General features: G+C 57.4%; 1 protein-coding gene across 1 annotated transcript in view; it reads left to right on the top strand.

Moving 5' to 3' along the window:
- Positions 1 to 15028, top strand: part of LOC148513480 (ATP-dependent RNA helicase DDX25-like) — a 53628-nt gene that overhangs the window by 30185 nt on the left and 8415 nt on the right. The window contains 4 exon segments of the mRNA XM_088481836.1: positions 1857 to 1930; positions 1933 to 2060; positions 2062 to 2100; positions 9550 to 9712. Coding sequence (XP_088337962.1) covers positions 1857 to 1930; positions 1933 to 2060; positions 2062 to 2100; positions 9550 to 9712 — 404 coding nt within the window.

Raw genomic sequence — 15028 nt, 5'->3', positions numbered from 1 at the left:
TGTAATGGTGCCCCCAGTAGTGCTCTCCCCCTGTAATGGTGCCCCCAGTAGTGGTCCCCCCCTGTAATGGTGCCCCCAGTAGTGCTCCCCCCTGTAATGGATGCCCCCTGTAGTGCTCTCCCCCTGTAATGGTGCCCCCAGTAGTGGTCCCCCCCTGTAATGGTGCCCCCCCGATGTGCAGGACACACAACACAAGTAAAAAAAAAAAAATACAACTTACCTCAATCCACACTCCGGCTCCAGCCACTGCTCCCGCCGCCGCACGTCAGTCCTCCCGGGCTGGCGCGCTCTGCATATGGGAGAGACGTCATGACATCAAGACGTCTCTCCCATTACCCACTGCAGGAGCCGGAACGGAGCCGGCTCTTGCAGTCGGAGCTCAGCAGCCAATGAGAGTCTGTCTGACTCTCATTGGCTGCTGGTTAGCACACACATTGCTGCTTGCACTGGCGGCGATGTGTGTGTTACTGCACAGCCTGAGACCACCCGCCTCCCACCCTCCTCCTGGCGCTATTGGGTAAGCGCTCAGGGGGAGGGAAGGTCTCGGCTGTGCAGCAAAGGACCGGCGCTGGGCGCAGGGAAGCCTAGCTCCGGTCCTTTGTAAATGTGTAGCGCTGACCGAACACACTGCGGTCGGCGCTACACTGCCGAACTAGGGCGGGTCGGTACCGTGGTGTTACTATGGTATACTGAGGTAACATTACAGCGTTACATACGTGTCAGATGTTACTATGTATACTGAGGTAAACATTACAGCGTTACATACGTGTCAGATGTTACTATGGTATACTGAAGTAACATTACAGCATTACATAAGTGTCAGATGTTACTATGGTATACTGATGTAGCATTACATAAGTGTCAGATGTTACTATGGTATAGTGAGGTAACATTACAGCATTACATAAGTGTCAGATGTTACTATGGTATACTGAGGTAACATTACAGCATTACATAAGTGTCAGATGTTACTATGGTATACTGAGGTAACATTACAGCATTACATAAGTGTCAGATGTTACTATGGTATACTGAGGTCACATTACAGCATTACATAAGTGTCAGATGTTACTATGGTATACTGAGGTAACATTACAGCATTACATAAGTGTCAGATGTTACTATGTATACTGAGGTAACATTACAGCATTACATAAGTGTCAGATGTTACTATGGTATACTGAAGTAACATTACAGCATTACATAAGTGTCAGATGTTACTATGGTATACTGAGGTAACATTACAGCATTACATAAGTGTCAGATGTTACTATGGTATACTGAGGTAACATTACAGCATTACATAAGTGTCAGATGTTACTATGGTATACTGAAGTAACATTACAGCATTACATAAGTGTCAGAGGCTTTTATTGACAATTACATTAAGTTTATGCAGAGAGTGAATATTTGCAGTGTTGACCCTTCTTTTTCAAGACCTCTGCAATTCGCCCTGGCATGCTGTCACTCAACTAAGTGGCTCGGGGAACAAAACATGACATTTTGGGGTCCATGGCAAGGAAACTTCCCAGACCTTAATCCATTGAGAACAAGAGTCGGGTGCACAAACAAAACCCACAAATTCCTGACAAACTCCAAGCATTGATTAGACAAGAACGGGCGGCCATCAGCCAGTATGTGGCCCAGAAGTTGACTGACAGCATGCCAGGGCGAATTGCACTCATGTCTACATGGATGATTGTATGCCGAACTAGCGTTGCTGGTGGCCCAGTGGTCACTCACCTCCGCGGACATCGCCTGTGCCAGAGACTCTTATCAGGCCCTATATTGGCTGCATTGAAGAAAAACATTTTATCCGCAAGTAGTATAATGATTTCCGTATGTCGCTGTCACAGGGCCATGCCGCCAGGCTGCCAGCTGCTGCTGTTCTCCGCTACGTTCGAGGAGTCCGTGTGGTGTTTTGCAGAGAAAATGTGCCCAAACCGAACGTCATAAAGCTGCGGAAAGAAGAGCTGACACTGGATAACATTCAGCAGTTTTATGATGCTTGTGAGGAGAAGGAAGAGAAGTACCAGGCGCTGTGTAACATCTATGGCACCAATCACCATTGCCCAGGCCATCATCTTCTGCAGGTACAGGGTTACTGCCAGGACTCTTATTTATCTGTTCTGTCCGCGACGTTTTTGTATGTTACAAAGCCATGTTTTATCAGCACATAGGAGTGCTATATATGGGCCTGATTCAGAGCCACTCGTAAGCGGCAGCTCGTTCGCTCCGAGCGATGTTTGCCCAACTGCGCATGCGTACGGATCGTTATACGCATGCGCGAAGCAGTCAGGTGCGGCCGAAATTCATGTGCTCGCAAAATAGCGAATGCCTGCTAATTTGAGTGACAGAAGAGGCGTATGTGGGTGGTAACAGGGGGGTGGTAACAGGGGAAGGTGCTTGAAAACGGGGAGTGGAGATCAGAACGCAGGCGTGCTTAAAGGTCAAAACGGGCGTTTTATGGGTGTGCATAATTAGAACAGCAGCGTCATTGACCACGTCACTGGGTTATTTTATAGTCAGAACTGCTCGCAAAATTGTGGTAGCAAAAAACCAGCCACAAGAATAGCGAGCAGTTCATACGCTGGTCGATGTACTCGATTAATCTAATAAATAGCGGACATGACGTAGGATGCGAGCGGCCAGGGGGCGTAGTTTCCCAAAAAAAAACGACCGCAAGTTTTGTTCGCTCGTTCAGACCTAGAGGCGTGAACAGACCGCAAACAGCGAATGGTTGATTTGAATAGCCATCCCTATTTTCTGGACGAGCGAGCGCTAATTGCGTCCGCTCTGAATCAGGGCCCTATGTATGTATTACTTTGCCCTGATAAATCAGGGACAGATAGATGTTTCTTCACTTGTGCCTGAGCCGATTTACCAGCATTTCCAGGCTGCACTCTCTGACGGGATCCGGTCAAGATGCCGGACGTCAGGATACCGACGCTGGAATCCCAACGTCGGCATCACGACCGCCGACATCCCGAAGGTAAGTATGCGGGTTAGGCTTAGCAATATCCCGGGGAGGGGGGTGTTAGGGTTAGGCACTGACCGGGGAGGGTTAGCTACGGGGAGGGAGGATTAAGGGTTAGGCACCATCGGAGGCAGGTTAGGGTTAGGCACCGAATGGGAAGGGTTAGGGTGCGGGAAGGGGGGGGGGGGGTTAGGTTTAGGCATCACTGGGGAGGCTAGGGTTAGGCACCACCAGGGGAAGGTTAGGGTTAGACAATGCCCAGGATGGTTAGGTTTAGGGTGTGGGAAGGGGGAGTTAGGTTTAGGCATCACTGAGGGGAGGCTAGGGTTAGGCACCGCCCAGGGATGGTTAGGATTAGGGTGCGGGAATGGGGAGTTAGGTTTAGGCATCACCAAGGGGAGGTTAGGGTTAGGCACCACCAGGGGAAGGTTAGAGTTAGGGCACCGCCCAGGGATGGTTAGGTTTAGGGTGCGGGAAGAGGGGGTTAGGTTTAGGCATCACCAAGGGGAGGTTAGGCACCACTGGGGGGAAGGTTAGGGTTAGGCACCGCCCAGGGATGGTTAGGTTTAGGGTGCGGGAAGAGGGGGTTAGGTTTAGGCATCACCAAGGGGAGGTTAGGCACCGCTGGGGGAAAGGTTAGGGTTAGGCACCCGCCCAGGGATGGTTAGGTTTAGGGTGCGGGTTTAGGCATCACTGGGGGGAGGCTAGGGTTTAGGCACCACCAGGGGAAGGAAGGGGTTAGGCACCGCCCGGGGATGGTTAGGTTTAGGGTGCGTGAAAAGGGGGGGGTTAGGTTTAGGCATCACCAAGGGGAGGTTAGGGTTAGGTACCACTGGGGGAGGTTAGGGTTAGGCACCCCTGGGGAAGAGTTAGGGGGGAAGAGAGGGAGGTTTAGGTTACTTATCTGCCCCTGTCGTGATCTTCACCATCGGGATGCTGCTGTCGGTCTCCTGACCACCGGCATCCCGTTCGCTGGAATATCATACCGATTCCATCTCTGACTGCCCAGCGTCTGACCAGCCAGATAAGCTGCGCCAGGTTATCACTTATCACTTCTTCAAACTATTGATTTGTTTCAAAGCCACCTGACGTCACCGCACAGAACCTCACTGACATGTGGAAGGTGGAACGCTATAAGGATCAGCACTGACCTGGTGCTCATGTCATATTATCTGCTGTAGCTCTGTACTGGCTCTTGTTACTCGGTGTAATGACGCTGATACCTACCCGATGACGCTCACAAAGTAACTCTCTTATAATGACAGCCTGCATTACCCGTCAGGATGACAGACAGTTTATAGAAACAATTTATCCTTGGCGATCCCCATCACTAATCTACAAGACTTTCACTCTATCTATGAGATTGGCCACAGGAACCGGAACCTTTATAAAAAACAGTTATTCATAAAATACTCAGCGTGGCCCTTGAGTGACTTGTGCATATCCTTACCTCATGCTCAGTGACTGTAGGACAGGGGCTTGGTATGTCCCTCCCCCACTCTGTCTCTCCCCCAAAACCATCTCTCCCCCCACTCCGTCCCTCCCCCACTCTGTCTTCCCCCACTCTGTCCCTCCCCCCCCACTCTGTCCCTTCCCCACTCTGTCTCTCTCCCACTCCGTCTCTCCCCCACTCTGTCCCTCCCCCACTCTGTCCCTCCCCCACTCCGTCCCTCCCCCACTCTGTCTCTCCCCCACTCTGTCCTCCCCCACTCTGTCCCTCCCCCACTCTGTCCCTCCCCCACTCAGTCTCTCCCCCCACTCAGTCTCTCCCCCAAACTGTCTCTCCCCCACTCTGTCTCTCTCCCACTCTGTCTCTCTCCCACTCCGTCTCTCCCCCACTCCGTCCCTCCCCCACTCAGTCCTCTCCCCCACTCCGTCCCTCCCCCCCACTCCGTCCCTCCCCCACTCAGTCTCTCCCCCACTCCGTCCCTCCCCCACTCTGTCCCTCCCCCACTCTGTCCCTCCCCCACTCAGTCTCTCCCCCACTCTGTCCTTCCCCCACTCTGTCCCTCTCCCACTCCGTCTCTCCCCCACTCTGTCTCTCCCCCCACTCTGTCCTCTCCCGCACTCTGTCCCCTCCCCCACTCTGTCTCTCCCCCCACTCAGTCTCTCCCCCAAACCGTCTCTCCCCCACTCTGTCTCTCTCCCAAACCGTCTCTCTCCCCCACTTAGGTCCCTCCCCCCATTCTGTCTCTCCCCCACTCTGTCCCTCCCCCACTCTGTCTCTCCCCCACTCTGTCTCTCCCCCACTCTGTCCCTCCCCCACTCTGTCCCTCCCCCACTCTGTCTCTCTCCCCCACTTAGTCCCCTCCCCCATTCTGTCTCTCCCCCACTCTGTCCCTCCCCCACTCTGTCTCTCCCCCACCTCTGTCTCTCCCCCACTCTGTCCCTCCCCCACTCTGTCCCTCCCCCACTCTGTCTCTCTCCCACTCCGTCTCTCCCCCACTCCGTCTCTCCCCCACTCCGTCCCCTCCCCCACTCCGTCCCTCTCCCACTCCGTCCCTCCCCCACTCCGTCTCTCCCCCACTCCGTCTCTCCCCCACTCCGTCCCTCCCCCCACTCTGTCCCTCCCCCCCACTCCCGTCTCTCCCCCACTCTGTCCCTCCCCCCACTCTGTCCCTCCCCCACTCTGTCCCTCCCCCACTCAGTTCTCTCCCCCAAACTGTCTCTCCCCCACTCTGTCTCTCTCCCACTCTGTCTCTCTCCCACTCTGTCTCTCTCCCACTCTGTCTCTCTCCCACTCCGTCCTCTCCCCACTCTGTCCCTCCCCCACTCTGTCCCCTCCCCCACTCTGTCCCTCCCCCACCTGTCTCTCCCCGCCACTCTGTCTCTCTCCAAACCGTCTCTCTCCCCCACTTAGTCCCTCCCCCATTCTGTCTCTCCCCCCACTCCGTCTCTCCCCCACTCCGTCTCTCTCCCCACTCTGTCTCTCCCCCACTCTGTCTCTCTCCCAAACCGTCTCTCTCCCCCACTTAGTCCCTCTCCCCCATTCTGTCTCTCCCCCACTCCGTCTCTCCCCCACTCCGTCTCTCCCCACTCCGTCTCCTCCCCCCACTCTGTCTCTCCCCCACTCTGTCTCTCTCCCCCACTCTGTCTCTCTCCCCCACTCCGTCTCTCCCCCACTCCGTCTCTCCCCCACTCTGTCTCTCCCCCCACTCTGTCTCTCCCCCACTCAGTTCCCTCCCCCACTCAGTCCCTCCCCCACTCAGTCCCTCCCCCACTCCGTCTCTTCCCCAATCTGTCCCTCCCTCCCCCATTCCCATCTCTCCCCCACTCCGTCCCTCCCTCCCTCCCCCACTCTCTGTCCCTCCCCACTCAGTCCCTCCCCCACTCCATCCGTCCCCCACTCTGTCCCTCCCCCACTCTGTCTCTCTCCCACTCCGTCTCTCCCCCACTCCGTCCCTCCCCCACTCCGTCCCTCCCCCACTCCGTCCCTCTCCCACTCTGTCCCTCTCCCACTCTGTCCCTCTCCCACTCTGTCCCTCTCCCACTCTGTCCCTCTCCCACTCCGTCTCTCCCCCACTCCGTCTCTCCCCCACTCAGTCTCTCCCCCACTCTGTCTCTCTCCCACTCCGTCTCTCTCCCACTCCGTCTCTCCCCCACTCCGTCTCTCCCCCACTCTGTCCCTCCCCCACTCTGTCCTTCCCCCACTCTGTCCCTCTCCCACTCCGTCTCTCCCCCACTCTGTCTCTCCCCCACTCTGTCTCTCCCGCACTCTGTCCCTCCCCCACTCTGTCTCTCCCCCACTCAGTCTCTCCCCCAAACCGTCTCTCCCCCACTCTGTCTCTCTCCCAAACCGTCTCTCTCCCCCACTTAGTCCCTCCCCCATTCTGTCTCTCCCCCACTCTGTCTCTCCCCCACTCTGTCCCTCCCCCACTCTGTCTCTCCCCCACTCTGTCTCTCCCCCACTCTGTCCCTCCCCCACTCTGTCCCTCCCCCACTCTGTCTCTCTCCCCCACTTAGTCCCTCCCCCATTCTGTCTCTCCCCCACTCTGTCCCTCCCCCACTCTGTCTCTCCCCCACTCTGTCTCTCCCCCACTCTGTCCCTCCCCCACTCTGTCCCTCCCCCACTCTGTCTCTCTCCCACTCCGTCTCTCCCCCACTCCGTCTCTCCCCCACTCCGTCCCTCCCCCACTCCGTCCCTCTCCCACTCCGTCCCTCCCCCACTCCGTCTCTCCCCCACTCCGTCTCTCCCCCACTCCGTCCCTCCCCCACTCTGTCCCTCCCCCACTCCGTCTCTCCCCCACTCTGTCCCTCCCCCACTCTGTCCCTCCCCCACTCTGTCCCTCCCCCACTCAGTCTCTCCCCCAAACTGTCTCTCCCCCACTCTGTCTCTCTCCCACTCTGTCTCTCTCCCACTCTGTCTCTCTCCCACTCTGTCTCTCTCCCACTCCGTCTCTCCCCACTCTGTCCCTCCCCCACTCTGTCCCTCCCCCACTCTGTCTCTCCCCCCACTCTGTCTCTCTCCCAAACCGTCTCTCTCCCCCACTTAGTCCCTCCCCCATTCTGTCTCTCCCCCACTCCGTCTCTCCCCCACTCCGTCTCTCCCCCACTCTGTCTCTCCCCCACTCTGTCTCTCTCCCAAACCGTCTCTCTCCCCCACTTAGTCCCTCCCCCATTCTGTCTCTCCCCCACTCCGTCTCTCCCCCACTCCGTCTCTCCCCCACTCTGTCTCTCCCCCACTCTGTCTCTCCCCCAAACCGTCTCTCCCCCACTCAGTCCCTCCCCCACTCAGTCCCTCCCCCACTCAGTCCCTCCCCCACTCCGTCTCTTCCCCAATCTGTCCCTCCCTCCCCCATTCCATCTCTCCCCCACTCCGTCCCTCCCTCCCTCCCCCACTCTGTCCCTCCCCCACTCAGTCCCTCCCCCACTCCATCCATCCCCCACTCTGTCCCTCCCCCACTCTGTCTCTCTCCCACTCCGTCTCTCCCCCACTCCGTCCCTCCCCCACTCCGTCCCTCCCCCACTCCGTCCCTCTCCCACTCTGTCCCTCTCCCACTCTGTCCCTCTCCCACTCTGTCCCTCTCCCACTCTGTCCCTCTCCCACTCCGTCTCTCCCCCACTCCGTCTCTCCCCCACTCAGTCTCTCCCCCACTCTGTCCCTCCCCCACTCTGTCCCTCCCCCACTCTGTCTCTCCCCCACTCAGTCTCTCCCCCAAACCGTCTCTCCCCCACTCTGTCTCTCTCCACTCTGTCCCTCTCCCACTCTGTCCCTCTCCCACTCTGTCCCTCTCCCACTCTGTCCCTCTCCCACTCCGTCTCTCCCCCACTCCGTCTCTCCCCCACTCCGTCCCTCCCCCACTCCGTCTCTCCCCCACTCCGTCTCTCCCCCACTCTGTCCCTCCCCCACTCAGTCTCTCCCCCAAACCAACTCTCCCCCACTCTGTCTCTCTCCCACTCTGTCTCTCTCCCACTCTGTCTCTCTCCCACTCTGTCTCTCTCCCACTCCGTCTCTCCCCCAAACCATCTCTCCCCCACTCTGTCTCTCCCCCACTCTGTCTCTCTCCCACTCTGTCTCTCTCCCACTCTGTCTCTCCCCCACTCTGTCTCTCCCCCACTCCGTCCCTCCCCCACTCTATCTCTCCCCCACTCTGTCCCTCCCCCACTCTGTCCCTCCCCCACTCTGTCTCTCCCCCACTCTGTCTCTCTCCCAAACCGTCTCTCTCCCCCACTTAGTCCCTCCCCCATTCTGTCTCTCCCCCACTCCGTCTCTCCCCCACTCCGTCTCTCCCCCACTCTGTCTCTCCCCCACTCTGTCTCTCCCCCAAACCGTCTCTCCCCCACTCAGTCCCTCCCCCACTCAGTCCCTCCCCCACTCCGTCTCTTCCCCAATCCGTCCCTCCCTCCCCCATTCCATCTCTCCCCCACTCCGTCCCTCCCTCCCTCCCCCACTCTGTCCCTCCCCCACTCTGTCCCTCCCCCACTCTGTCCCTCTCCCACTCCGTCTCTCCCCCACTCTGTCCCTCCCCCACTCTGTCCCTCCCCCACTCTGTCCCTCTCCCACTCTGTCCCTCTCCCACTCTGTCTCTCCCCCACTCCGTCCCTCCCCCACTCTGTCTCTCCCCCACTCTGTCTCTCCCCCACTCTGTCCCTCCCCCACTCTGTCCCTCCCCCACTCTGTCTCTCCCCCACTCTGTCTCTCTCCCAAACCGTCTCTCTCCCCCACTTAGTCCCTCCCCCATTCTGTCTCTCCCCCACTCCGTCTCTCCCCCACTCCGTCTCTCCCCCACTCCGTCTCTCCCCCACTCCGTCTCTCCCCCACTCTGTCTCTCCCCCACTCTGTCTCTCCCCCACTCAGTCTCTCCCCCAAACCGTCTCTCCCCAAACCGTCTCTCCCCCACTCAGTCCCTTCCCCGACTCAGTCCCTCCCCCACTCCGTCTCTCCCCCAATCCGTCCCTCCCTCCCCCATTCCATCTCTCCCCCACTCCGTCCCTCCCTCCCTCCCCCACTCTGTCCCTCCCCCACTCAGTCCCTCCCCCACTCCATCCGTCCCCCACTCTGTCCCTCCCCCACTCTGTCTCTCCCGGCTCCGTTTCTCTCTCTCTTATTTTTATTTTTTCTTTCTGACCAGACTCGCAAAACAGCCAATTGGCTCACACATGAGATGGCTAAAGCTGGACACTGCGTGGTGCTGCTAAGCGGAGAGCTGTCAGTGACAGACCGCGCCGAAATTATTCGGAGATTTCGCAGTGGCAAGGAGAAAGTTCTCATCACTACAAATGTCTGTGCCCGAGGTAAAACCTACTTCTATATTGTCTTCTAGGCAGCAGCAGGTAAACTGATTCATATTAATAGTCACTGTATCTGCCAATGAAATGGGGAAGGGGGTATTTAATGAAGCACATGTCAATAGGATTGTCCAATGGCAAGTTCCCTAACTTGTCTTCAAAGAGGACCCCATAGGCGTGCGCACAGAGGGGGGAGTCTGGTGGCCTGCACACACGTTGCCATGAGCCTGCACACACGTTGCCATGTGCCTGCACACGCCTTGCCATGAGCCTGCACACGCCTTGCCATGAGCCTGCACACGCCTTCCCATGAGCCTGCGCACGCCTTGCCATGAGCCTGCACACGCCTTGCCATGAGCCTGCGCACGCCTTGCCATGAGCCTGCACACGCCTTGCCATGAGCCTGCACACGCCTTGCCATGAGCCTGCACACGCCTTGCCATAAGCCTGCACACACCGTACATATGCACAGGAGAAACCACTTGGTGTAAAGTAGATTTTCCTTGACAACTTCCCCCAAATAAGTTGGACAGAAATTCAGGGTTGTTGAAGATGAGGTGCGCTTACTAGACCGCCCTTAGGGTTTGCCGATCCCATATCTATCTCCGTTTCATCTGTCATCCAGTGGGGTAAGTCCTTATGTTATTTCATCATGTAATAATATCGTTTTACCAAACTGATACGTTTTATTTCATTACACTCACATTCGGGTCAATTAAAACAATATTTCTACTTCAGGGTCCATAGGGTATCCACAGGATACCTTGGGGTATGGGTGTGACGTCAGTCGCAGGGCACCAAAGAGTTAAGCTTTCAGCCTCCCAGGATGCACTAGGTCCCCCTCCTATACCCCGCCCCCGAGCCAAGGCACCTCAGTTTAGTTTGGTGCCCGGCCGGAGTCGGGTGCACCTGTTGGAGTGGGGGCTAGAAGAGCCCCTGAAGCTTATTCTTCATGCAGCTGTGGCTGCACAACTGGATGAACAGCATGGACAGTCAGTCCTGACGTCCATGCTGTCTTCCCTACACCCCGCCGGTACCAGAACGCCGGTACTGATCCGGGGATGCTGGTGGGCGTCTGGGGTCACAGCTAGCGGTGACCCCAGATGCTCCGGACCATGGCCGGATTCAAGGGGGACAGAGGTAAGCAGCGGGGTCCCGCGGTGGGTCCCCGCTGATCACATGGTCCTAAGTCCCCAGGCAGGGGGCTCCCTGGGGACTGGCTGCAGCGTGGAGCCAGGCGACCAACCTGCGCTTCCACTACCCCCTGGGACAGCGGACCGCAGCAGAGCGGTAGCGCTGCGGCGTCCCAGGGGTTAAATGCATGCCAGGGGAGCGCGCCTTCCCTGTCTCACAGCCGGCGCCTCCCCCGCTGCACACAGCCCTCTCTGCATGCTGCCGACTGGTCCTGTGGCAGCGCTCCTCCCCCAGGCCAGCCTCCTCTCTGCTCCTCGGCGGCCATCTTCTCCAGAACGCATGGTGAACGCTGCTGGAAGCGCTGGAAGGAAGCATCGTGGTCTGGGTCCCCCCGCATACCTCTCCTCCGCTGTGGTCAGGTCTGTGTATGCAGCGCTGTGTCCTACCAGGCCCTGTGTCTGTGTAGTTGAGTGATCAGCGCTGTTAGTGCAGGAATTGTTATTTTTCTGCATTGTATGTGACTGTGCTAGCGCTGCTGCCTGTAATCTTTTCTTCTCTAAACTGTCAGCTTTATTACTGTCCCTGTTCTTTCTGCTAAAGCCCTTGCGGTGCGGTGCTGCAGGGTGGTCTCTCGCCTATTTAATACTTAATTGGTGAGAGAGGTCACATACGTGGTGCCATCATGTCTGAAAGTGATTTTCCCCTCCGGCTACAGTGTACCACGTGCAAAGTACCGTTAGCGGAGGGGGAGGGTAGCGCGGAGGGCCTTTGCGGCCTATTACGGTTACAGCACCGGTACAGGAGCCGCCCTGGGCTTGTTTCGCTCAGGCGTTAACAGCTTTAGTGGGCCAGTTAGCTCCGCAGCCCGCGTTTACTCCGATGGGTTTGTCCCAGCAGTCTGTGGTGTCGTCACCCATGCAGGGGTTCCCACGACAATTGGTGGTACCCCACAGTCTCCCTATTTCCCCGCTCCCGGGTTCTCAGGAGCCAGCGTGGGTTAACTCCCTGACGAGTTCTGTACAGCACTTGTCGGATGTGTTGCAAGGGGAGTCTGTGATGCGGTCTCATAAAAGGCCGGTGGCGTCTCTGTCCGCTCCTTATGAGGATGACGAAGGGACGTCTGATGATGGGGAGATTCTAGATCCTTACGATCAGGAACCTCTCCATACTAAGGACGCTGATGCTAAGTCCAAAGTATATATTCCTGGACTTATTCGGGCGGTCCGCACAGCCTTGGTGATTGAGGACGAAGTTCCCCCAGCGGCTAAATCTAAGTATGCCTTTTTCAAAGATGTGAAGGGCGATGCCACAGTCTTTCCTCTTTCGGGTCAGTTGGTGGACCATTTAGAGGAGGCGTGGAAACAACCTGGCAAAAGATACCAGCCGCAGAGACGCCTGGCGGTGGCTTATCCGTTCGCGGATGATTATTTTGCGAAGTGGGAATCCCCTCCACAGGTGGATTCTCACGTGACCCGTCTTGTCCGTAGTGCCACATTACCGATGCCATCCATGTCCTCCCTTAAGGATGCTACGGACCGCAAGGTAGAAATCTGCCTGAAGTCCGCTTATTCCCTTGCAGGGGGGGCAGCACGGCCGGCTATGGCCATTTGCTGGGTTGCCAGAGCGATGGAGCGCTGGGCGGATTCATTAGAGGCTTCTTTTGAATCCGACTGTCCGGCCGATCAGGCGGAGTTGATTGGCAATCTCCGTGATTCGGCCACCTACATCAACGAGGCGGCTCTAGACATTAGTACTCTGGTGTCTAGAATTTCTTCAGCAGCGGTAGCTGCTCGTCGCACCTTGTGGCTGCGATCCTGGAAGGCGGAAGCAGATTCCAAGAAAGGTCTGGAAGCGTTGCCGTTTACCGGAGAAGTTCTCTTCGGTCCGGATATGGATAAGATTGTGGCCACGCTGGCGGCAGCCAAATCTGCCTGTCTCCCGTCGGCCGCTGCTCCTTCTGGTTCGGGACCATCGTCCTTTCGGTCATCTAGGGCCCAGGGCAGGCCCAAACCACAGTCGTTTCCTCGACAGGCTGGCCCTAAGAAATCGGTCAAGCCCCGGAAGCAGGCATGGAGTACCAGACGTCCGGCCCCCAAGCCAGATGACAAGCCTGCGGCCTGACGGTCCGGGCCTCCCTTTGGGGGATCCCAGGGTGGGAGGCCGCCTGCTACAGTTCGCCCAGTGTTGGTCGACCACTACGACAGACACTTGGGTTCTGGAGGTGGTTTCCCACGGATACGCCCTCTCCTTCCGGCACAGACCCCCGGCTCGCTTCTTCACCACGGGTCTCCCATCAGACCGGAACAAGGCTACGGAGCTGCGGAAGGTATTGCACACTATGCTCCAGGCTGGAGTTATAGTGGCGGTTCCATTCTCCCAGAGGGGCCAGGGTTTCTATTCAAATCTATTTTTGGTACAGAAACCCAATGGGTCATATCGTCCGATTCTCAACCTCAAAGCACTCAACAAGTCTTTGCGGGTCCCGAAGTTTCGGATGGAGACCCTACGGTCCATCATTCTGGCGCTGGAACCTGGGGACTACTTGGTGTCATTGGACATACAGGACGCTTACCTGCATGTCCCTATTCTTTGGCGCCATCAACAGTTCCTCAGGTTTGCAATCAGCAGCGACCACTTCCAGTTTCGGGCGTTACCTTTTGGCCTGGCAACAGCACCACGTGTTTTCACCAAGGTGATGGCGGTCATGGCGGCTTCTCTGCGGCTGCAGGGAGTCCGCATGTTGCCGTATTTGGACGACCTGTTATTGGTGGCAGGATCTCCAGAGCTCCTGTTACGCCACTTGGACCTGACCATTGCACTGCTGCAACGGCACGGCTGGCTAATCAACTGGCAGAAGTCCACTCTAATCCCGTCTCGGAGGATTCTGCATCTTGGAGCCTTATTGGACTCGGGACAGCAAAGGATCTTCGTGACGGAGGACAAGATCTCTGCTTTACAGTCAAGGGTGCGCAGTTGTCTGCACAGCCGCCGGGTGTCCTTACACTCGGCGATGAGGTTACTGGGCTCCATGGTGTCGGTGTTCGACATGGTGGAATACGCCCAGTTTCACTCCAGACCTCTGCAGCACCTGATCCTGTCCAAGTGGAACGGGCTGACTCAGTCTCTGAAGTCCCAGACGATTGTGCTCACCCAGGAGGTTCGCCTGTCCCTTACGTGGTGGTTACAGACGACCCACCTCAACAAGGGACGTCCGTTCTGGGTTCCAAATTGGGTCCTGTTGACAACGGACGCCAGTCTTCGGGGCTGAGGAGCAGTTTCGGGTCCACACTTGTTCCAGGGCAGGTGGACGCCGACAGAAGCGGAGCTTCCAATAAATATCTTGGAACTCCGTGCGGTCTTCAATGCTCTCCAGCAGGCACAGCGGTTTCTCCAGGGTCGCCCGGTGCAGGTCCAGTCGGACAACGCTACCACCGTGGCCTACATAAACAGGCAAGGAGGAACTCGCAGTCGGGCGGCTCTCGTAGAGGTCTCTCGGATCCTGGTTTGGGCGGAGCGCAATCTTCCGGCCATATCAGCGGTCTTCATCCCGGGAGTGCTCAATTGGGAGGCGGACTTTCTAAGTCGCCAGGACGTTCATCCGGGGGAATGGTCCCTGCACCCGGACGTTTTTCAACTACTGGTGGACAGGTGGGGTCTTCCAGAAATCGACCTCATGGCGTCCCGGCACAACAACAAGTTGCCGGTGTACGGGTCTCGCACAAGAGACGAAGGGGCGTCTCTGGTGGATGCTCTGTCCGTCCGGTGGACGTTCCGGTTCGCATACCTGTTCCCTCCGGTCTCCCTTCTTCCACGGGTAATCCGGAAATTCAAACAGGAAGGAGGGATGCTCCTGTTGATAGCTCCCGCGTGGCCCAGACGGCACTGGTTCTCAGACCTTCAGGGTCTGTCCGTGGACATTCCTCTGCGGTTGCCGCTACGACCGGACCTTCTGTCTCAGGGTCCTTGCCTTCACCCGGACCTGACTCGGCTGTCTTTGACGGCGTGGCTGTTGAGACGGCCATGCTGAGGTCCCGGGGGTTTTCCAGCTCTGTGGTGCGGACCATGTTACGAGCTCGGAAACCGTCTTCCGCAAGGATATACCATCGCATGTGGCATATGTTCTTCCAGTGGTGTCGACCGAGAGGTTATGCACCGCGGGAGTTTCGTCTGTCTCGGATTCTCGCCTTC

Source organism: Taudactylus pleione, unplaced genomic scaffold (assembly GCF_031769625.1).
Source record: "Taudactylus pleione unplaced genomic scaffold, aTauple2 ptg000278l, whole genome shotgun sequence".
NCBI lineage: Eukaryota > Metazoa > Chordata > Amphibia > Anura > Myobatrachidae > Taudactylus > Taudactylus pleione.
Note: the sequence above shows the minus strand (reverse complement) of the source record. Positions and strands in the feature narration are given on the sequence as shown.